General features: G+C 36.4%; 3 protein-coding genes and 1 long non-coding RNA gene across 7 annotated transcripts in view; 3 read left to right on the top strand and 1 right to left on the bottom strand.

Annotated features, from left to right (window-relative positions):
• Window positions 1-22,224, bottom strand: part of LOC139110319 (uncharacterized) — a 103,536-nt gene extending 81,312 nt beyond the window's left edge. Inside the window, exons 1-3 of one of the 2 annotated variants that reach the window (XR_011546973.1) lie at window positions 21,175-22,214; window positions 20,908-21,026; window positions 15,045-15,135 (exon numbers count right to left, since the gene is read on the bottom strand). This is a non-coding gene — a long non-coding RNA (uncharacterized lncRNA). Of the gene's footprint in view, window positions 1-15,044; window positions 15,136-20,907; window positions 21,027-21,174 lie in introns of those variants that run through there. The other variant, XR_011546974.1, reaches the window with a different exon arrangement.
• LOC139110309 (cytochrome c oxidase assembly protein COX18, mitochondrial) lies at window positions 4,380-8,234 on the top strand. The gene is made up of 6 exons (XM_070669987.1): window positions 4,380-6,871; window positions 6,970-7,107; window positions 7,202-7,349; window positions 7,428-7,549; window positions 7,653-7,763; window positions 7,836-8,234. The coding sequence occupies exons 1-6, from the start codon at window positions 6,344-6,346 to the stop codon at window positions 8,031-8,033; spliced, it is 1,245 nt and encodes a 414-aa protein (XP_070526088.1). The 5' UTR covers window positions 4,380-6,343; the 3' UTR covers window positions 8,034-8,234.
• LOC139110315 (peritrophin-1) lies at window positions 8,423-9,143 on the top strand. Its single transcript, XM_070669995.1, has 2 exons — window positions 8,423-8,579; window positions 8,851-9,143. The coding sequence occupies exons 1-2, from the start codon at window positions 8,511-8,513 to the stop codon at window positions 9,016-9,018; spliced, it is 237 nt and encodes a 78-aa protein (XP_070526096.1). The 5' UTR covers window positions 8,423-8,510; the 3' UTR covers window positions 9,019-9,143.
• On the top strand, window positions 9,668-20,890 carry LOC139110297 (uncharacterized). 3 transcript variants are annotated; one of them, XM_070669946.1, is made up of 27 exons: window positions 9,668-9,852; window positions 10,368-10,892; window positions 10,997-11,308; window positions 11,768-11,939; window positions 12,020-12,277; window positions 12,376-13,431; window positions 13,823-13,996; window positions 14,231-14,656; window positions 15,038-15,129; window positions 15,205-15,353; window positions 15,534-15,644; window positions 15,734-16,078; window positions 16,259-16,473; window positions 16,608-16,720; window positions 16,810-16,951; window positions 17,090-17,190; window positions 17,261-17,436; window positions 17,556-17,842; window positions 17,931-18,138; window positions 18,209-18,392; window positions 18,453-18,665; window positions 18,831-18,956; window positions 19,260-19,424; window positions 19,504-19,653; window positions 19,757-19,988; window positions 20,054-20,233; window positions 20,462-20,890. In XM_070669946.1, the coding sequence occupies exons 1-27, from the start codon at window positions 9,787-9,789 to the stop codon at window positions 20,596-20,598; spliced, it is 6,315 nt and encodes a 2,104-aa protein (XP_070526047.1). In that variant the 5' UTR covers window positions 9,668-9,786; the 3' UTR covers window positions 20,599-20,890. The 3 variants fall into 3 exon arrangements, with proteins under 3 accessions (XP_070526047.1, XP_070526048.1, XP_070526049.1); XM_070669947.1 differs by lacking the exon at window positions 13,823-13,996 and having other exon boundaries at window positions 9,669-9,852; XM_070669948.1 differs by lacking the exons at window positions 13,823-13,996; window positions 14,231-14,656 and having other exon boundaries at window positions 9,673-9,852.
• Window positions 22,225-23,081: the final 857 nt, after the last annotated feature.

Raw genomic sequence — 23,081 nt, 5'->3', positions numbered from 1 at the left:
GATTCGTTGCGGACGCTTTATTCTTTAGTGGCATCCCTTTTGAAAGTTTATCGCATTTGTATATCTTCATCGTTCTTTAATCGCCAAATTCCTACGATTATATAAAATATAATCTACGAACTGTATTTAAATGCCGCGAGTGCGTGCGACGATAATTAGATAAAATGTTATTTCGATACGCGATCGAATAAATATTAAAATTATATCAAGCGAAAAAGATCTACACGTGACACGCGCGTTATCAGAAAGTAAGTGACGCGAGGCGCGTGCTTTGTCATCTCTAGTATTTTAAATCTAAAAACACTGTACTAGAATTTAAAAAAAAGTTACGTTATCACGTCGCAAGTACAGTTCGCATGTTGGAAAAAAATAAAATAAAGTAAGATAAAAAAGAAAAAAAAAATGTTGAAAGGAGACGTCCTGCTTTTAAAATCGCAAGTGAAACGCCGCGTGGCTTTCCGGTTTTACGAGTTGAGAAATGATGGGGTATACGTGTTTAGATTAGTTTTAAGGGGACACCATAATTTTTAGAAGCGCAGCACGATTGGGAGTAACAAAAGCTGTCCAGCTAGGTAGATGCTACCGATCCGCAGGAGGTGACTGTCGTGTGTATGGCGAGATGTCAAGTCGGTTTCGTACGTGCATAACTTCTTCAAACAATCCCGCCGTGACGCGTCATCAAAGAGAATTTAAAAGCCGTTGCTTATCCTTTACAGCTTTTATAGACCACCCAATCGGTTTTCGCATAATATTAAACAAATGTTTAATAATACAAAAAATATGCTTGATCTATTTATCGAGTGAGATATTCGACAGAAAATATTCCAAATAACGTTATCACACGACGTTATCTACCGCTGCAATACAGTATTATTTTAATGTTATGCGAAAACTGAATGGGTGCTGTGCAAAAAAAAAAAAAAAAAAATCAATAATGTACAACGGTCATTAGTCATCTTTCCAGGGTATACCTTAGACGAGAGACCCCGCAGGTGTTTGGATAGCGCTTGTATGTAATCAAATTAAGAATTTATATAAAACACCGTCGCGCGCACACACAGCGGGAATGATTAACGAAGGGCGAATGACATAATCTCGGTTACATAAAACAGACACTCGGAACGAAGGAAGCCTTTATGCACCCTTATACTGAGTTTTCTCGCGAGTACGATGAAGCCCCAGCGCGAAATTTTTACATATGCATGGACCATCAGAGATACCATAGAAGATCGATGACCTAGGTAATAACGCGCTGCGGTGATCTTCTCCTGATCCGTGTCATAACATAAATATTGATGTTGCGCAATGTTACGAGTCTAGTATAATTTATAGCAACTAAAAACAATCAGATTCAACGAAACTAAATCGATATCGGTTCTGATTGCAGATAAAGAAATCGCAAATAGCATCGTGCTGCACTTTGTACAATCACGCGTAATTATTAATTGCCTAATGAGTGCCTAATAAAATTTATATTACGGATTTGCGTATTCGTGTCTAATTATATTTATAAATTAAAAACAAATGGGGGAAATGTGAATTTTCTGTACGTGTATATCTTCGATTGTTCTACCGAATTTCTGTCGCACTTCCGTTCGCTCTATTTTATTTTGCGCTTACGATCGCAGATCAACTGACGTGTCGGCGAATCGCGGCTCCACATTGCGAGACTGTCAATTAGGAATCCGTCGAGCGTTTCCGATATCCGCTGAATCGCCATTTTCGCAGCTGTTCGCAAAACGTCAAAGCTGATAATCGCGCGCGATCTCAAAATCCGTGATATCGAACTTACGTGTTTCTTCACACGAGAGGTGTTCGTAGACCGTAAAAAAAAATTTTTCCTTTTCTCTTTTCTTTTGAAAGAATAACTTTAAGCTCTCGAAGATGTTAAGTAAAAATATTAAAATGTAGAAAAAAATGATAAAAAATAAAAAGTTTCTAACATAAATTATACTTTTATTATTCGACGGTCGACTAAAAAAATATCGTGCCAACTGGGGCTGTTGTGCAAGCCTAATCGGGTAGCAATGATATTATTTAACAAACAAGCCGGATGGTGGACTTAAGAGAGTACTATTACCGATAATCCCCCCGCATCGTCTTTAGCACGGCCGCACGCGGTGCGAGTCTATTCTTCGGTAATTAAGAGATTAAATCCTGTTGCCTGACACTGTCCCTGTCTCTCGTTTCTCCTCTCCCATTTTTTTATTCCCTACGACAACTACATGTGCGTGGTTCTTATCCCGATCACATTACAGAACGAACACGAAACACCTTGCGCGAGTAAACTTCTCGTGCTGTTTCTACCTTCGTAAAAATATCTCGCGCCACGAGAAACTTTTTTTTTTCAATAGATAGGAATAAATTTAAAATTTAAAGTATTGAATTAATTTTCAATGAATATATCATTTACAACAAAAAATTATATTTCAATATTTTTAATATTATTTAATATCAAATTTAATCGTGCTTTTTTTTTGACATTTCTACGTAGATGAAATTTATTTATTTTACGCGCAAAATTTAGTTCACGTCAAAATTCTATTTTTCCCATTTTTTAACACTAGGTTCAGTTTCGAATGGTGTGTGCACACACACGTGCACGTGCTATTACACAACTTTCAGTCCCAAAATATTTATTACTAAACAATAATACTGTTAGATAATATTTAAAGAAAAAAAAAAAGAGAAGACTTTGCATCGATTTAATTGAAACACCTATCATACGTATATAAAATCATAAATATTTAAATATTACACTATACGTTCGGATATTTGAGTTCTACGTTTGCAATTTGCGAGAGGTTGGTACGGTGTTGAAAAAAAGGCACGTATCAGCGCGTGTTTTCCACATCAAGATCTTAACTCGCGAGTTTGCACGAAAAACTGGATCCCTCGATATCTGACAACCTGAAAGGCGGAACCGTACCGTCGATCTCTCGATCTGTACGGACGAGCACGCATGCACGCGGGACCGTGCACGACGGGCAGGACACGTCTCGAATATTTTACCCCGGGAGTTTTTCCTCTTTAATTGATTCAATCGGCGAAAAACACGGCGAGACCGGCTTCAAACCCCTCGGGGGTTTTCGTCCTCTTCCCCGCCGCGTCATCCACGCTTCCGACAACCAACCGCTGTAACGAGACGCCAGAACCAACCCCCTTCCGAATAGAAACGCCAACCCCTCTTCGCGGTTAGTCTGTTCCTTTTCCTCGCTTTGCCCCTCGTCGCGGTTATCATTTCCCGCATTTCGACCCCTCTGTTCTTTCCGCTTATCGTCTCCTTTTCCTCCAATATTTTCCTTCGCGCGCCAACCCTTCCGCCTTTTCCTTCTTTTCGTGCAATTAAACGCTTGTTAAGTTTCCTAGGCTGTGTGTATTCCATTTCGCTCTCGACCTTTTATTTTCACTATAATTATGCTTCTCTCTTTTTTTTTTATTTTTTTTTTTTTATTTTAATCCCTTTTCTGTTTCCAGTCATTTCATTTTCTGTACAGCGTTGTTTCATAAGATATTCTGCTCCCCACCCTTCGTATAATTTGTACAATTAGCTAACGAATAAAATTATCGTGTGAAAAGCACACTAATTAAATCGGGTACGCAGTTGCAACGTTATTAATTTATTTTGCAATTAAAAAAAAAAAGAAAAAAACTTTTTTCCCGCAATTATTTTACGTTCGGCATTTTTTGTGTTCCGCTCTTTTCTTAACATAACGACGTAATCCTACATTCGTACTAATTGATATACAGAATATATTTCCGCAGTATATTCTACAAGCTAAAGGTCTTTAATTTTATTTAAAAAAATAATAATAAAAAAAATATGACGTAAATTTATTCAAGCACGTAATATGTGTACGCGCGTGCAATTACTTGGCTCACTTCCTTTCGTGCATTTTCTTTACATGACGCGCACTCTTTCGCCCTGGTTTCCCTATCAATGCAGTAATATCATCGATTGTGTAACGCGATATAATACGGAAACATTTATACACAGTCGCCGAGAGCTGAATAGTTGTCGCCGTTTATGTGAAGCCGGTGCTCCTCGAGGAGAGTATGGGGCGCGTGTCGGGAGATGGAAAGGGGTGACTGCGCCGCGGGATGCGTGGAGGGGAAGTTTCTGCGAATGCGGCAGAAACTCTCTCTCGCGGATTTTCCATTTGTTATTTTAATTAGAGCCTTCGGGGCCCAGCTCTTAACGAGTGCTTGGCTCTCGTCCGCGTTTATTGTATCCTTCTGAAATGACGGTTGTGTCACACCGCCAGAGTCGTGTTGGTGGATCATGAAAGTGCACGCTCAGCCCCTGTTTCTCGTTTATTTATGTTCCCACGAAATAATCGCGCGACACCTCTTTTACGGCGTCAATAAAATGTCATAACTAAACACGGTATCCGCGATCATAATCTTAACCGTAATTGTAATTAATTGAGCTCAAGTTAAATCGACTTCGTAAGTTAACGCGATTTTTTTACATGCTCTCTCATCAGGAGAATTGCACCTAGCTAATATACCGTTGAATAATAAAAATTACGAGTAAATAAATTATTTTCTTACGAAACATTTGTTCGCTGTAAAGGATTTATAGTTTATTTATCTGCGGCCGTAGGTGCGATTGTAAAAAAAAAAGGGCAAGCGTTTTAAGATATTTTGGGTTAAAAATACTAAGATATTCAGAAAAACGACACAGGAAACGTCTTATTATATTTTTTCCTGTTAGGCTACTGGATGTTTTTTAAAACACCGTTAAAAAAAAAAGAGTTTCGACGTCGTAAAGTTCTCCTGTGGGCACAGCGTTTTTTTACGTGGCTACATGCAAAAAAAAAATATAGAAGAAATAGAGTGCCATCTTTTGTCGTGAATGTTTCCCCGTTATGCAAAAAACTGTAACGCAGAACGGTGCGAGTATCATCGGACACAATATTTTCCCGAAATCGGGTGGACATGTCGTAAAACCGTAAAAATCCGTTATTCAAAAACTTGACTCCGAGCTCTTTGTACGTTGTCCCCCATGTTGATTCCGCTACTTTCTTGTACCGTTTTTTGGTGTTTTTTGTACGGAAAATTTTTTTACGTCGACTTTGTTATAACGTGACTCGCAAAAAGGACCGGTGCACCTTTTTATTCGACAGTTCTGTTCGCCAAAGGTATCGATGTTTCCCCGAATGTATAATTTCATCAAAAAAGTTCATAAATTAAAAATTGTTTTCCTTTTTTTTTTAATTATTTTTTAATGCAGTTACGCATCGCGTTTTTTTAATCTTTCAAACAGACCGGGGCTAATATTATGATACAATAGTGCGCTAATATTATTAAATAGCGTATTATTTGGAAATTGGATATTTTAATTTATAAATGGAGAATACAATATTCTCATTACATCGGCGTTGCATAGTGGAGTTCAGAGAAACCGCTTTTAATAACCCGGATGCGGATGTGCCTCTACCTAGCAGTGTCGTATTCGGATCTAAGGTTCGGGCCAGCATAATCCTACCGAGGTAATTCTGCTTTAGGCTCTTCATCCTCATCTATACAAGCTGTCGTATATCCTATTACTCTTTTCCTTTACGACATTTTATTTCAGGGGAAATGTAAAAAGAGAAATATAGAGGCGAGATAAAGAATATGTCTAAAATACTGCATGGATTATCAAAAGGACTTAATTTCATTTGATTTTAAATATTAGATATCGAGTTATTGCGCGTACGTAAGTGTAAAGTACGAACACACATGCATGCTTACGTATGTACGACAAAACTGCATGCACGTTTAATTTGAGAAAATATTTTTTATTTTTTTCTTAATCCAATATTATTCATATTTTATAGATATGCATTTATGCATAGCACAAGGATAAATTTCCGACTGCAACTAAAGATAATTTCACCACAAAAAAAGGTTTCTCAGTTATCAATGAGAAACTACAGGAAAGTCTATAATGAAAAGATACAGCTGTTGATAAGAATCGAGTAGAGTCGAATATAACTGAAGCTTGGATATAATTAATTATTGATAATTACTATTATTGATAATTGATCTACGTCGTTGGACTGTTAAAAAAATATGCAAAAATAATCTTAAAATTTACAACGCGAACCAAAGTGTTTTATGTCAATTTCGTTCTTATCGACGTTCAATACACGTGCTCGCGCTGACCACGTTTGCATACAATAACATAACCTTACTGTGTTGCGAACAACTGATACTAGACTGTCCATAGTGCTATAGAAATTTTTTTTTAATTTATATCTGAAGTAATATGAATAATACGTTAATTTTATGCTTACTGCAAATGTTTAATTTAATATTTCTCGTGAGGACTTGCTTGTGAGGATAAAGAGCTATTATGAAAGCAATAAATTTGGATATGTTCTTACGGCGGTTCAAACGAATCGGCAACGGCACTATTAATAATGCCGCTTGTTTTAATATATCGTCGAGTGTTTCACCTTACAGTGCTAGCAGTTACAGTAAAAACGTAGCGCGAGATTTCACTCTCGACAATCAGCAGTCTAAGTCAAATAATACCGCAATTAAATTTAGTTCAAGAGTGCAAAGTAATTCTTTCATTGTTTCTCATATACTTTTGCGTAACGAAAGGACGTACGTTAAGTGTAAACCTTATCACAGTGGTCAATATTATAACAGTATTAGATATGTTTCCAATTCTGGTATTAATTCTGTTGCTGAGGTTCAAGATCCAACACAATTCAGTGGCATATTTAAAGTAATATCAGAGAGTGCACCTGTTAAAGTTGCACAGGATTCTTTATTGTTTATGCATGATTATACAGGATTGCCATGGTGGCTGGTTATTGTATTGACCACTGTTATGATAAGAACAGTAGTGACACTACCATTATCTTTCTATCAGGTATATATGAAAATATATCTTTTAATATTATAAGTATATTTTTTTAAGTGTTATTTTTTAAGAATTTTTTTTCCTAATTATTTTTGTGACATTTTCAGCTGTATATACTTGCAAAATTAGAAAACCTTAAATGTGAAATGGATGAAACAGTTAAGGAGATAAAGAAAGAGATCAATTATGGAATGTGCAAATACAATTGGTCTAAAAAATATACTATGCTGTTGTATAAACGTTCTGTAGGTAATTTTTTTTTTGTCTTGGCTTAACTACTAAGTTAATGAAATTTAATTTGAATAATAAACTTTTAAACTTTTGCCATTTTTATTGCAGGTAAAGAAGCAATGGAATAAATTAATTGTACAAGAAAATTGCCATCCAGCTAAAGCCAGTCTAGTGGTACTGGTGCAAATACCTTTGTGGATATCGTTATCTATGTCTATTAGAAATTTATGTTATATGTTACCCAAGCAGGATGCTAGTATGTATCACAAAGGGAATCAAATAATTATTATTATTGAAAAAAAAAAGGAAAGTACTAATGTATTTGTTCCATTAGGTGCTCATATCATTTATCAGCAGCTTACAACTGATGGATTTCTCTGGATATCTAATTTAACTGAAGCAGACCCTTTTGTGCTTCCAATAGTAATGGCATTACTAAACTTGGCTATTATAGAAGTAAGTTTTTAATATAATTTTTTAATGATTTATTAACACTTTAGATAAATTTGAAACATTCATATTCTCGATCTTAATTATTTCTGATTTTATATTTTTACAGATAACTTATATTACTCGAGTACAAAAATCAACGAGATGGCAAAAATATTTGACTAACTTTTTTAGAATTGTCACAATTGGTATGATCCCTATTGCTATGTCTGTACCATCGGTAAGTTCTCAAGAAATCTTTCTAAAAAAAAATTATTTGACCCAAAAAAATATTTCTCTCTTTATTTTACAGTGCTTGAGCTTGTACTGGACAACTAGCAGTGCGTTTGGCCTCTTTCAAAATCTAATTTTGCTATCTCCTAAATTACGTCGTTTAACAAAAGTGCCTACAACTACGTCAGAGTTGCAACATCCTTATTTGCAATTACGTGATAAGCTAGCAGCTAAGTGTCGTTTGAAACGAAAAGTAGAAGTCCCACCCAAAGTCTGAGTAACAGCCTTACGAGTTGTACGTTGTACAAATGAAATAGATTTTTTTTTTCGTGACATATAAAAATATGTCAGTTATGTGAGTTAAAAAACAGTGAATAACTACAAATATATTTACGAGATACGTATATATGTTTTACAAGTCACGCACAGTGTTCTCAGTAATAATGCAATAAACTGAATAAAATTTTTTGCAACAGCAGGTACATTTTTCTGCTTCAGATATGTTGATGCACTTGAGAAATATCGATTAATGTAACCTTTACTCTTTTGCATGAACTAAAGATAACGAAAGTATGAGAAAAGTAATAGGAAATACGCATCTACGTGATAGCAATGTGCGTGATATTAATGTACGTGACAGCAATATTCCCGTAATCGTATTTATCGAAGATTTTATATATAAAGTCGATTTCTTGACGGTGCTAGGCAATCGAGTTGAGTTAACGTCGATCAACGCGATCAAACAATCTTTAAAATGAAGTCTTACGCAGTTTTGTTATGTCTGATGTTGTGTACGGCGTCGTTTGTAATGTCACAATCGCAAGTAAGTATCACGTTAATGAATATACAAATTGTTATAAAAATAAAATAATTGTAAATTAATTATATATATATTATTTCGTGTATTGTTTTCGCTTGATATTATTATAGAACTCTCGTGTTTTGTAATTAAGTCACGTAATCAGTTACTAAATTAGAACAAATAATTAATTCGTTATTAAGGTAATCTTGTGTTTACGAAATTTACGTTTCCTATTTATGCGAGCTACTTTCCGTTTATCAGAGATTAAATTGGACGATTCATTAATTTACAGGCGCATGTAATAGTGATGCCTTATCCCGGCGATTGCAGCAAGTATCAACAATGCGATGCAAGTGGCTGTTTCGTGATGAGCTGCGGTACAGGAACGGAATTTAATCCGGCTATAAGTACCTGTGACTATCCTCTCAGAGATCGTTCGAATTGCGGTAACCGAGGATGAGAATTTCCGGGGGATTTTACGATGAACTATTGTAAAGCATGTAATTCTTTTCGATATTCACCGTTTCGTTTTGGATAGATATTTGTTGTGGTATTGTACAAATAAAATTAAAATATTAATTTAAATCACGCTTGTTTTATTCGCTATTGAAATTCCGTGCGACTTAACTACTGCAATAAATGATTTTACATCTGTCGGCTATGATAAAAACACCCGACTAGAGTCCGACAATGGCGTCAAGTTTTCGCGGAAACTTTAAATGCCGAGATCATCGATATACAATAAAATGTGCTATTCTCCGCGACGAGGCTCCGAAAGAGCTCGATAAAGCGTCGTGTGAAATAACAGCCGTATTCATTTTTCGTCTCGTATTATCTATGTCTATCGCAACGAGCAGAGGTTTACTCGCCGTTAATTAGCAAATAGTTATGTTTGCAGTTACTCGTTTCTCGCGTTGACTTTCGGCTTTTATTGCCGTCGGCATTCTTTTTCTGTTTTACACGCGAGTGTAAGTGAGAACACGTATTTCCAAACCGAAAAACACACTCTCGTCCGCTCTAAGTTCCATTATCTTTCCCCGAAGTAATCTTCGACCTTTCTAAGTGATAACCTTACGATTTCCATGAATCAGAACACTTGTTTCTTCGAGCGTATCGATATCTGCTTCTGGTTAAAGCGAAGCAGATCAGCATTTAAGCTCGTTACGATTTTAGAAAGAGAAGTTAATCAGTGTAGTACGATGCTCGGTGCATCGTAGAAGTATCAAAAATGACGTGTTTTAATTACTTCTTCGTTGCTCTCTGCCTTATTTATATAGCGGTATTTTCTAACGCGGTATGTGGTGGGATTGTTTGCTTGCAAGTGATTTTTAGCGTTATCGTTTTAATTTAATTTTTTTTTTTTTTGTTAAATAAGAGATATTTATTTAAAATTGTATACTAAATGTGAACTAGTGACTAACATAGAAAATAAATACGCGACTTTGGTGTCGTCATGAAAAATATACGCGTTAAGAGTGGAGTCTAATAAATTGGGTCAAAATATATATTTGATAGAGGATTACGTAATAACATATGTGTGAAACGTAATGTAAATTCACTACCAGATATGACAATCAAGTGACACACATTGCTAATTGATAAAGTATTAAAATCTTAGCTTTTAAAATAAAATATACGTGCTAATTGATGAGAATTTAAAAGTAAAGTACTTATTCAAGAATTGCCAATTAATTAAATTTAATTTACTCAATCAAATAAAAAAATTTTGGCATAAAATTTAATTTGTATCGTTATATCGATTTGAATAGAAGACTTTGATTATCTTTAAATCAATTTTTACTATCACAGATTTATGATCCAAGATTAACAACCACCAAACCGCCAGAACGTCGTGAATCAGTGCTTCCCTGGCATGTAACTAATAATAATGAGAGAGATTCGCACGTTCAGACAACATCTTCTCCTAAATGGTACCAATCACAGGACGTTACGCACAAGCCTGACACGAATTGGAGTGCATGGCAAAATCGTTCTCTACGGATTTCAAACATCAAAACTAAACAAAGAACGCAACTTGATGTTCCTCAGCAAGTCCCTGAACAAATATTCGATAAAAATTTAGAGCAGCAAAAAAACTATGACTTCGATTCGAATTTGGACCAGCAGAGTTCGAAATTTCCTTTTCAAGATTATGGAGATTTAACAGAGCCTGGTAGAAATTACGGAAGTTTTAAAAATGAATCAAAATATGGAAATCGCAGCCGACAAAATGAGATAGATATTGAACGCAAGGGTTTGACGAAAGACGACGAGCCTAAGAAGACGCAAATCGACAACGAGGATTTGTACGAAGGCGTAGCTACCGACAGCACGGTAATCTTTTTTGTTTTCTTTTTATTTATCTTAGCAGAAATTTTTACGCATTATAATATCGTGCTTGTACATTCAAGATTAAATAATTTATGCTTTTTACATAGAAACCACGAAAGGAAAATTTACGCCCTTCGCGAAAATCACAACATAAAGTGGCTCGTTACGATCCTCGTTTGGGCGTTCAATGTCCTGACAACAATTCCACGGGGCAATTTGTTTATCCGCCGGATTGCAAATTTTTCGTTAATTGTTGGAAAGGCCGTGCATTTGTGCAGCCATGCGTTCCGGGCACTTATTTCAATCCCGAGACTTTGGAATGCGATTTTCCGCACAAAGTAAAGTGCTACGAAGCCGAAACCGTTTTCGGAAAGTCGGATGTGGATAATCAAAGTAATCGGAAATCACAAAAGCTGCAAGTGCGTCTTTGAAGATAATATACGTAAAGGGGCGTTCATTACATTTTTTTTTTCCCGAAATCTGTTCGTCAGTTAATGACTGAGGAAGAAGAAAGGCAGAATTCCACATTTGTTAACGCGCATTTTTTGTAAAATAGTTTTATCGGTAATTAAAAACATATATATAAAGTTTTAAGTAACGTAAATATTTTTTTTTTAATTAAAAAATATTATTTTATCTGTAGATTTCAAGATGTGGAATTTCTAAAATGCAGGCCTGGTCATAATTGTGATAATGACGCCCCTATCTAAGTAACTTTACTATTAAATCATAAATAAAAGTTCAATCTTATCTTTCAAATTTATTGACTTTGTTCTCTTGATTTAAATAAGATATTTCTTTTTGATATATTCTATTATATTATTATGTTCCTATTTTATCGATTAATTTGACGATTAATTTGACAATTAATCTAACAGGAACCAAGATGTCTACCTTACGCGGTCGGTTTATTTCCTCATCTTGGAGACTGTACAAAATTTATACAATGCGCAAATGGTGCAACTTATATTATGGATTGCGGTCCTGGAACGGTTTTCAATCCCATTACTAGTGTGTGCGACTGGCCGTATAATGTTAAAGGTTGCGAAGGTAAAATTAATTATTTATTGAAATAAATATCTCGTTTCGCCACGTAAAAATTTTCATTAAAATTTGTTCGGTTAACGCAGATACTTTTAAAACGGACGAAACAATTCTTACACCACCAAATATAAATTTCGCGCACGACAAAGCGAAATATATCGACGCAAGGAAAATTACGTGTCCCGCGGATTTCACCGGATTGTTACCTCATCCCGAAACATGCAAACAATTTCTTCAATGCACAAACGGTATTACTTACGTGATGGACTGTGGTCCTGGAACGGTTTTTAATCCCATTACATTGATTTGCGATTGGCCATACAACGTACCCGGTTGTCAAACAGGTAAATTGATCGTAATAAATAATTTAAACTCATTGTTTACGTAAAATATTCTGCTAAGAAATAACTATAATATATCCGTAATTTTTTTTATTTTCCAGATAAACCTGAATTTCGAGATACCGTTCTAAGGCCGAATTTAAATCACGACGAACGTCCGTTTAATCCGCGCGGTTATCTTTCTCGATTCGAGCCCATCACGACGATTAATCCAATATTCGGATCAACCTGGAGACCAGTTGCAACATCGTCGAGCCTACCTTGGGCACCTTTACGAACGACAACCCCGAAATCATTTTATGACCGTTCCGAGCACATTGCTAATTATCATAATGGTCCCGGGTATACGCACAGAGATCACCGATATCAAGATTACGGACCATATCGTCCAGAATGGCAACCAAGTGGTGTGAATACAGAACAATCTCCCGATGGCAATTATAAATTTCCGGATTACCCTGATAGACAATGGACGGAAAATCCTAGACCCGATCAAAATGCCCGGCCAATTTATCATTTCCCGCGACCAGAAGGTTCGTACGGACAGCAAGATTACCGCCACGATCACGGACCGTATTATCCCCCTGGTTACCATTATCATTATCATCATCATCACTATTACGGACCGATGTCAAATCCACCGTTAAATCCAAATCGAAATTTGGACAGTTCCACTAAAGATCAAAGATATGACGACGACTGGCGTCCTGATTATAATCCTGAGCATACGAGCGAAACGGATCAGAGGCCAATTCAACCGCACTTTTCTCCTGAAGGATACGACGATGACGATATTCAGTTTTCTGACAAACGTAACGACACAAAGTTTTCTGACCCTGCTAAAAATAATTCGCCAAGCATTCAGAGAATCAATCAAAATTTGCCACCAAACAGGCAAGATTACGGTAGAACGAATTCAAGATTTTATCCCTATTTCAATCACACTGCTTCGCCCGCTAAAAACGTTTCGCAAAATAATAGTAATAAATTTCCTGACGATTGGAATGATTCGCAAAACAAGCAAGATAAATTAATTCCTCCTTGGTCGGTGCAAGAAAATATCTGGAAACCACCGAATGCATCGAAACCGAATGTGGAGCAAGGTCTGCAAAATCGACAACAGCAGCCGGATATTCACAGAAATCCGTGGAGTCAAGGTAAATGAAAATTAATGTTAAATTTATTCATTATTCAAAATGTTAAATATTAATATTAAAAGCTGGTTAAAATTGATATGTAATGTGTTAATAATGCGCTGTTATCGAATTTACTGACAAATATTTGCATGTTGCATGAATCAGCTGTGCGAGTTGCACACAATCTTATTATAATAGCATGATATCATCGAAATAATGCAAGTATGTTTGAATAGATAATGGTGCTTTTTAACAATTGTGATGCATGAAAAATATGCCGCGCATGCAAATGTAATCTGAATTTAAACAAAAAAAAAAAATCCCTCCCAATATATGAAAGATATTCAAATAGTTCATTAATTTTTTTTATCATAATATATTACGAGAATTAACGCTTCGTAATTTGTCACAGAATCCAAGAACACGACTCAATTTCCGAACTTTTATCCAAATGGAATATATATTATTACAAATGGCATAAAGGGCCATTATATTACAAAAGAAATTGAAGATAATCAAGAACGTTTAAAGAGCCAGCAATCACATAGCACTCAAAAGCCCCTCAAGTGGAATGACACTTTTAATAGTATATATTATATTGATTATTACGTTATCACTTTATCTCAATTAGTCGTGACATTATATTCTTTAATAAAGTTTAATGCTAATGTATATTAAAATTTGACTACCTTGATAATAATTAATAACTGTTATTTGTCACTGATAACAGTAACGCGAGTATAAAACCGTGAACTATATAAATATATATTTAATTTATTAATGTATAACAATTCCGACAAAACAATTTCTTTTTTAACAGGTGAAAATAATTATAAGCCGTATTTTGCAAGGCCACTGACAACGACAACGGAAAGAATTTCAACTAGACAACGCGAGTTCTCAAGAAGAGAACGGGAATTCGAAGACACCGCGAAAGAACAAGAATTGCATGGCTCTGATAAGACTACAAGAGATTTTAATTTACCGAGCGAATCGATCGAATCGAGTGAAGATAATCATTGGAGCAGTAGCGATACGACAATAAGTAAGGTAAAACCTCCGAATGTTATAGAGCCTGAAGTAAACGACTATGACGTGGACATATTAGACGATAAACACGTGTGGAAGCCCAGGCTGGTTTTTGAAAATAAAACCGAGACAACGACTTCATCGGTCATTATGAAAATAGGTCCGAAGACCACCGACATCGAACTATTTAATATTGAAACAGCTCCGTTTCAAGAAAGTAAGTTGATTACGTTATTTCAAAATAATGTATTTTTGTATCTGCGCAATAAATGCTCGCGTGCTCGCGTAAAAAAAAAAAAAAAAATATATGGTAAGTCGTTCTTTAATTGCTTTTCGCTGCACGGCTTCTATTTAACGGGTTTCTTTTACATTGCTATACCGCAAAAAAGAATTTCTTTCCCTCCCTAAATTTTTGCATTTATGTTCTCACGCTTTTGCATGGCTTTAACTAACTTAAAACCATAACTATATTTTAAAAGCATTTAAAAAATTCTATTTGTGTTAATGTGTGCTAAATATTTAAATAGTTGTGCTTATTATTTAGATAAGCGAAATTGTATTAATTTTTTATTTACTCACGTATTCGATTTTGTTATAGAAGAACCTCCCTTCCCAATTTATTATGTACATCCGGTATATCCGATACATCATTCGAAGAATTCCACTAAGTTAACGCCTATATCTGGTCAGGTGAGACTGTAACAAAAAGAAAAAAAACAAAAATTAATTTTTGTTATAATAAAAAAGTAACGTTTTATTTAATAGACTATTCGTTTGAGAGGGGGTTCTGGGCCTAATAATGGCTATGTTGAAGTGCAAGGTAGACTGCCCGGTTGGGGCATTGTATGCGATTCAAGAAATAGTTGGACTTTAAAGGAAGCTCATATTTTATGTAGACAACTCGGATATGTCAGGTATATGAATTAAAAAATTTTATCAAACATCAAATAAAAACCATAAATTAATTAAATATTATATCTCTAATATAAATTAATATAAATATAAATCTCTAAATTGAAAAATAGTATGTTAAGAATATAAAGTCTTAATGTTATTCAAAAATTTTTTTTAATTAATTAAAATATTTATTACAGAGGCGCAGAAATGGTTTGGCAAGGCAGAAATAATAACAATGATATACCAACTTGGATTGCTGCAAATACTGTAACATGTTTCGGCAATGAAACTACATTTCAATCATGCAAGTAAGCTACCATTAATTTACAAATATAAATACCGATTTTTTTATATGATGCAAAAATTGTTGTGCTAAAATGTGATCGTGATAATTTAGATTCACACATAGTCAAGAGTGTCGCTTGGACAGAGATGCAATCGGTGTACGATGTGCTCCGAATCGTATCGCGCATTGTCACAAGGACGAAGTGCCTCATAACGGGCAGTGCTATCACTTAGCTGAGCCCGAGAGTGGATTTAATCACGCTGAAGCATTAGATTACTGTAAACGAAGGAATTCACGACTCGTCGATATCCTCAGCCAGGCAGAAAATAATTTTATTTCGGAGTGGCTGTTACAATCGTATCCCGAAGTTAATTCAACTATGACTTCAGGCTTTGGCTTCACCAGCATGAGCCGAACTTTGTGGCTCTGGGCGGATTCTGTTCACGCAAAATTCAAGTATGACTCTACGAGTTGCAATTTTTATTCAATTATTAAAAAATATTTTTCTATTGTTTTATATATCTTGAGCTATGTAAGAAGAATTACTGATACGCCTTGCTTTATTACAAAAGTAAATTAACTCAAGTGAATAATTTTTTTTATGTTTTTCAATTTTTTTGTTAAATGTTTTATAAGATTTACAAAATGGTGGCCTGGCTGGATGAACGACACGGAACAACCACCATGGGTGGGTTCTCGTCCTCTGTGCATCGTAATGAAACGAAAGTTTTCATGTCACGAACGACCCGAATCGACTTGCGACACAGATTATTTCTTTTGGGATACTGAGGACTGCGCAGCTACTTCGAAAGGGCATTATTTTATTTGCAAGAGGTCTTATGACGATATTGGTATTATTAATAAAAAATTCTTGAATAAATATAATTTTATAATAATGGTCAATGTGCAATTTAAAGTAAAATATATTATACTACGAGAAGAATATCTCGACTGTAAAAAGATAATTTACGAATTTCGTTATTAGGCTGCGTTTATGGAAAAGGAAATCAATACACTGGCCAAGCGAATGTAACTGTATCAGGAAACGCATGTCTTCCGTGGGGTAATGAGAGGATTGCACGCCAATTACGTGTAACTGTAAGTAGTTTTTACCCACCCTTAGATATATATTTATTTTTTCATTCTATCTTTCAAATAAAAATATAATTTAATTTCTCATATCATAGGTTCCTAGTAGAGAAATTCGAGACAAACTGGAAATGCACAACTACTGCAGAAATCCTAATCCAGTAAAAGAATCGAGACCGTGGTGTTATATCGAGACTGGAAGGCGTGAATACTGTGACATTCCCGCTTGTGGAAATATCGGTATAAATTTAATACTGTTTCGTTTGCTAATTAAATATTTTTAATTAATTTACAAAGAAAGCAGCGTGACTGAGCAAAATATAAATTGTCACGATACATTTATGCACACAATTAATTTTTTTTTTTTTTACTTTCTAGATTCCAAGCGATCGATGTTGACTGGTCAATGTAAACCTAAACATTTCGAATGTACTCCTGGAGAGTGCATTCCGTCTCCATGGGTTTGCGACGGAGAAGAGGTAGAATGTTAAATAATTATATTTTAAGTTGTCGCTAAATGTCTATTTTAAAAAAATCTTAATACTTTAGGATTGTACAAATGGAGCTGACGAAAGAAAATGTATATTGGATTTAAATCTCTTTGAAAAATCTGCAAAACATAAACTCGACGGCTATGATGTGGAGAAATGGCTGAATACACCTTTAAAAACCTGTGCTTTAAGATGCAAAGAAGCTGATTTTACTTGCCGTTCATTTACCCACAAGTCCGTTTAATCGTTATACTTTAATTTATTAAATACTTTATGAAAATTATTATTCAGAATTCGCGTCGATCATCGACGTTATAATAAAGTTCTAATAAAGATATCGCGTTCTGTTTCAGATCGGAAGGCAACGTATGTTTGTTGAGCGACAGTAATATCGGCTTGACTGGTGCACTCAAACCTGACAAAGAATTCGATTACTACGAACTGAAGGAGAGAAGTTTGAACTGCGACGGCATGTATGTTTGTAATAATCGCAAATGTATAAATCAAACAAAAGTATGCGATGGAAAAAACGACTGCGACGATCGCAGCGATGAGAAAATATGCACGGCTGCAAATTTAGATTATGATATTCGCTTGGCTGGTGCAAATAATAGCCACGAAGGTAGAATAGAAGTTAAAAGTACGTATACATTTTTCATTTTTTTATTTTTTATATTTTATTATTTTTTAATTCTATAATTTTAATTAACGTCCACGTTATCAAATAGTTCTAGGGCATTGGGGGCAAGTATGCGACGATGGCTTTGGTATAATTAACGCCGATGTTGTTTGCAAAGAACTTGGCTTTGATCTAGGAGCCTTAGAAGTTAGACCGGGTGGATTTTACGGAAATCTCGACCCACCCACGAGGTTTATGGTAGATCAATTGAAGTGTCGTGGAGATGAAGCTTCACTACGAGAATGCGATTTTAACGGGTAAAATACTGTGCCTTTATTTATTGCAATGTTTGTAACAATTGACTAACGTTTACGTTTCCGTTCCCAGATGGGGAGTTCATAATTGTCAACCGGAAGAGGCTGTTGGAGTCGTGTGTAAAACCGCGGTCAATACTTGCCAAGAAGGTTACTGGAAATGCGATAATAGCCCTGCCTGCATACCGACCCCCTTTATTTGCGACGAGGTGGTCGACTGCCCGGATAAGTCTGACGAGAGCCCAGAACATTGCGATGTAAGAAAATTAAGAAAATTAAAAAGAGAACCGTCGACTTTTATATAATTTTTATTTCAGGCGCCGTTCGAACTGCGCTTGGTGAATGGCAGTAATCCTATGCAAGGAAGAGTGGAGGTGCGACACCATGGCGTATGGGGTACCGTGTGCGATGATGATTTTACAAATGCTACTGCAATAGTTATTTGCAGATCCTTGGGATACGGTGGAATCGCGGCAGCTAAGAAGAACGGTTTCTTTGGGCCTGGCCAAGGGCCAATATGGCTTGATGAAGTATTTTATTTGCAATTCTTACTTAATTTTTTTTTTTTTTTAATTTATTATTCGAAATGTAATATTTAAAATGTTTCTCTTTTCAATTTTTTTTTTTTTTTAATTTAATGTAAATATAAATTTAATACTTAATTATTTAATTATGTTTTAATTTTTGTAAAATAGGTTTTCTGCCACGGAAATGAGTCACAATTACATCGATGCGAACATAATCATTGGGGTCAACATAATTGCGATCATAACGAAGACGCGGGAGTAATTTGTTCAGTCGGCGATGTTAACGATAATCAAGTAAATAAAACAAGCCTTTATTAGCATCATTTTTGAGATTAAGAGTTATTGTACTTGTTAGACCACACATTCAAGAGATAATACTATTTTTTTTTTAATTAGAATTAAATAGAAAATTAGAAATATTTAGATTTGATATAGTTCACAGTGCATTTGTATTAATATAATTCCAGATGTTATAAACTATACGTAATATGTTAATTATTTTACAAAAATCGTGTATGAATTTAACAACTTTAAAATAGAAATTATACAGCAGTTGTACAATATGCTTGTTTTATTTCCTGATGTTCCTTTTTTAAGCAATCATATTGGATGAACAATCAAGAATATCCAGAACAAAACATTAACGACTTACTACCGTCAAACTGTGGTCAACGCGCTAAAGATTTCGACGACGAAGGAGACTTAATATTTCAAAAAGTAGTGCATGGCACCATCGCGCCAAAAGGCACCTATCCCTGGCAGGTAAATCGTTTGCATAAAAAAAAAATTGTTAAGTAAAATACAAGGCATGTGGTACAAGAAATTCTTAAATAATATCTAGGCCAGCATTCGAGTTCGTGGGCACAGCAGATCGAGTCATTGGTGCGGTGCTGTAATTATATCACCCTTACACGTATTAACAGCGGCACATTGTTTAGAAGGTTACAACAAAGGTACATATTTCGTGCGCGCAGGAGATTATAACACAGACGTGAGTAATAAATGAATCGTTACCTCGTCGCGAAATTTCCGAAAGTGCCTGTATATATTTGCTAAACGTGCAACAATTTTTACATTGCCCTGAACGTTATCAGATAAGCGAAGGAACGGAAGTGGAAGCGAACATCGAGGATTATTACGTGCACGAGGAATTTCGCAAAGGTCACCGAATGAATAATGATATCGCCCTAGTTCTACTCAAAGGCCTCGGCATCCCACTCGGCAAAGACATCATGCCAATTTGCTTGCCGCCTGAAAACGCGGAGTATTCGCCGGGATTTAATTGCACGATCAGCGGATTTGGCAGTATTGAAATGGGCAAAACGAGTGAGTGACACACTAAAGAAGTTTGTTAATTAAATCCCATGGTATACGTGAAATTCTCTTTACAGCACAATCGAAAGATTTACGTTACGGCTGGGTGCCTTTGTTAGATCAATCTATTTGTCGAGCTAGCTACGTTTATGGAGAAGGAGCTATAAGTGATGGCATGATGTGCGCAGGATACCTTGACGAAGGTGTCGATACATGTGATGGGGATTCTGGAGGTCCCTTAGCATGTTACCATAATGGTAAGTTAAATAACTTTATTATAACAAAAAATTATATGAGATAGTCGTCCTACAACCCATATAAATAATTTCCAAAAATAATTGATCACGTAATTAAAATTATAAAATATATTCATGTAGATTGAGTTAGTTGTAGTAAAATAATGACAGTATTAATGACATTCTTATTAAAATTTTAATATATTTATATTTTTTTTTTAATATAATATTCCTGATTTGTTATATCAGGAGCTTTCAGTTTATATGGGATAACTAGTTGGGGTCAACACTGTGGAAAAGCGAACAAACCAGGAGTATATGTTCGTGTGGCACATTATCGTAGTTGGATTGATAAAAAAATTAAGGAGTCCTTAGCAGGTAGATAAAATATTGAAAATAAATAGTTTTTAATCACATACAAAATGTATGTGCTTTACGTATTTTTTTCTGACCAGAAATAGAACCAAGTTTTTTAATAATTAATGTCAAATTTTAACTACAGCTATGTTATAATTATATGCCACTGTTACATGTAAATAGAACTTATTTTGTTACGTATATATGAATATATATATTCTATTCATTTTTGTCAATGTATGTAAAAAGTATTTTTAAAAGTTATAATATCATTGTAATGGTTCTGTATTTTTTTTTTTAACAAGTTAAAAAGGCAAGAAATATTATGTGTTACTCACCTTACCGTTACTCTGCCACAGCCTGATGCCATCCCAGGCCACCTCATCCTCTCAGCTTCTTTGTGGTCCTTTGTATCCTGTAGTATCCTTTGTGGTCCTTTATATCCTGATGTAGTATCCTGACAACATATGAAATATATGTTACAAATATATGTAATCTTTTCTTTAAAAATTAGAAAACTGTTGTGTAATACAGTTTATGTGAGAAAGAATTTTTTATTTTTAAAAGTAAAATAAGAAAGGTAATAATTATTATATATTATTCACCTTATAGATGTTCTGTCACTGCCTGATGCCTGTCCTAGGCCTCCTCCTCCTCTCAGTTTCGCTGTTGCACGTCACTCGCAAAGACAGGACGAAGCACAAAATTGTCTCTTTTAACACTATTCTTGATATGTTACGACCGATAGATAATGATTACGCTAATTATTCGATTCGGTAGCTCGATCATTACACACTCACGACTCGCGAATCTTTGTCACTACTGTAAGCGTCAGGCAATACCACAAGTAACGCAGCGACGCGACGTATACGCAATCGAAACACGCACGAATACGCGTACCGTGCAGACTTTAATTTTCGATCCCGATTACCGACGCCGAAGTCTGCCGTTTTTTTTACGACTTTATTTCCGTGGAACAAGTCGTGAAAACCCCTCCGGTTCCCCCGCGACGTCGTTCACGCTATTGGTCGATGCAATTCGAGATGGCTGCTATCTGCTTGTGACGTCTATAATACGTCACTCGACCGACGCCGCGACCGTTGTTGGAGAGATGCAAATGTAACGAACACGTCGCGAGCACACGGAAATCGTTCTCGCTTCGAGCTTAACGTTTATACATCGACCTAGCTACGCATATATTCTCACAGCGGTGTACGAAAATCAAAGTCATCCGACTTACAATCAGTCGCGCGAGCCGGGCTCTTCCCTCCTCCCACTCGCTCTTTTTTCGAAGCTCTTGGCGACAAGTGCGGCGTATCGCGCTGTCTAGAATTATTCCCAATGATTTTCCAGCGCGATTCTCTACAATTCCAGTCTACCGAGACCACAGACTGCCTTCGCGTAATCGTATATTACTCGATTGACCGTTAGGGAACGACGCGAGGGGGGGGTGAGAGGGGTATCGTCCGCGGCAGAGTACTTCTCGCGATACGTGTGAGCGAGGAAATCTTTGTGCGGCCCGACGAAAGTTATAAGCGCAACCGAGGAAGCGATGACGCGACGTAAATCCGCAACGAGCAACCGCGAATATATTATACGTACCACGAATACTCCGCGATCTCCTCACGAACGACCGATGCCGAGACCGATGCCTGACGCCATTTCCGCGGCTACTTGGCGCTGCAGTTAGTCGCGACGACTCCTCGTAATATTCTTGACGCCGTGATTGGTTCAATTCGAATAAAGTTCCGCGATCTAGAATGCGGTGGCACCACTAGCTTACTCCACCGACGCCGTCGACGCCGCGAAAATCGTGGGAGGGAATCAAATGGCGCGAACTGGTACGTCGGAGTGCACGAGAATCGTCTTCGCATCGAGATAATCTACAGGTATTAAAGTATTCCGTGTGATATTGTCCAAGCTACGTAGCAGTTAACCTTGTGTGTCTCGTAAACATATGCGCAGAGCAAAGTCACCGGTCGAGCCTAGTTGCGCAGGCCGTGCCTTCCCCCACTTTACTCCTTTCTCTTCCGGAGCTCTTAGTGGAAAGTTTTGCAACGTGGTGCGCTCCGTTGAGTAATTTTCGACGATTCTCTACAATCCGAAGCTATCGAGACTATACAGACTTAGTTCGTGTGACCGTGTATTATTCGAGAGACCGCCCGGGAGTGTCGCGGGGAGAGAGGGACATTGTCCGCGAGAAAGACATTGTGCTGCGTATATCCCGGTACCTCGCCCGGGTCGACCGATGTCCGAGTTCGAAGCCTGGCGTCATTTACACGGATATTTCATTGTGCAGCTCGTCGTGAGGACCGCGTAATATTCTCGACGCCGTGATTGGCCCGGCGCGGATAATGATTCCGCGATCTGGAGTCTGGTGGCACCACTGGCTCACTCCACCGACGCCGTCGACGCCGCGAACATCGTCGGAGGGATTCAAATGGCTCGAACTCGTACGCCGGAGTGCACGAGAATCGTCGTCGCATCGAGATAATCTGCAGGTATTAAAATA

This window comes from Cardiocondyla obscurior, linkage group LG20 (assembly GCF_019399895.1).
Source record: "Cardiocondyla obscurior isolate alpha-2009 linkage group LG20, Cobs3.1, whole genome shotgun sequence".
In the NCBI taxonomy this organism is placed as follows: Eukaryota; Metazoa; Arthropoda; class Insecta; order Hymenoptera; family Formicidae; genus Cardiocondyla; species Cardiocondyla obscurior.
This window is presented reverse-complemented; position numbering and strand designations above follow the sequence as displayed.

Bases quoted from the DNA above. Each gene is read 5' to 3' on its own strand.
- LOC139110309 (XM_070669987.1), top strand. From the start codon at position 6,344: ATGAAAGCAATAAATTTGGATATGTTCTTACGGCGGTTCAAACGAATC. The intron at 7,550-7,652 runs GTAAGTTTTTAA...ATATTTTTACAG, and splicing joins TAAACTTGGCTATTATAGAA to ATAACTTATATTACTCGAGT. The intron at 7,764-7,835 runs GTAAGTTCTCAA...TTTATTTTACAG, and splicing joins TTGCTATGTCTGTACCATCG to TGCTTGAGCTTGTACTGGAC.
- LOC139110315 (XM_070669995.1), top strand. From the start codon at position 8,511: ATGAAGTCTTACGCAGTTTTGTTATGTCTGATGTTGTGTACGGCGTCG. The intron at 8,580-8,850 runs GTAAGTATCACG...ATTAATTTACAG, and splicing joins TTGTAATGTCACAATCGCAA to GCGCATGTAATAGTGATGCC.
- LOC139110297 (XM_070669946.1), top strand. From the start codon at position 9,787: ATGACGTGTTTTAATTACTTCTTCGTTGCTCTCTGCCTTATTTATATA. The intron at 11,940-12,019 runs GTAAAATTAATT...CGGTTAACGCAG, and splicing joins TAATGTTAAAGGTTGCGAAG to ATACTTTTAAAACGGACGAA. The intron at 16,079-16,258 runs GTATGACTCTAC...ATGTTTTATAAG, and splicing joins TCTGTTCACGCAAAATTCAA to ATTTACAAAATGGTGGCCTG.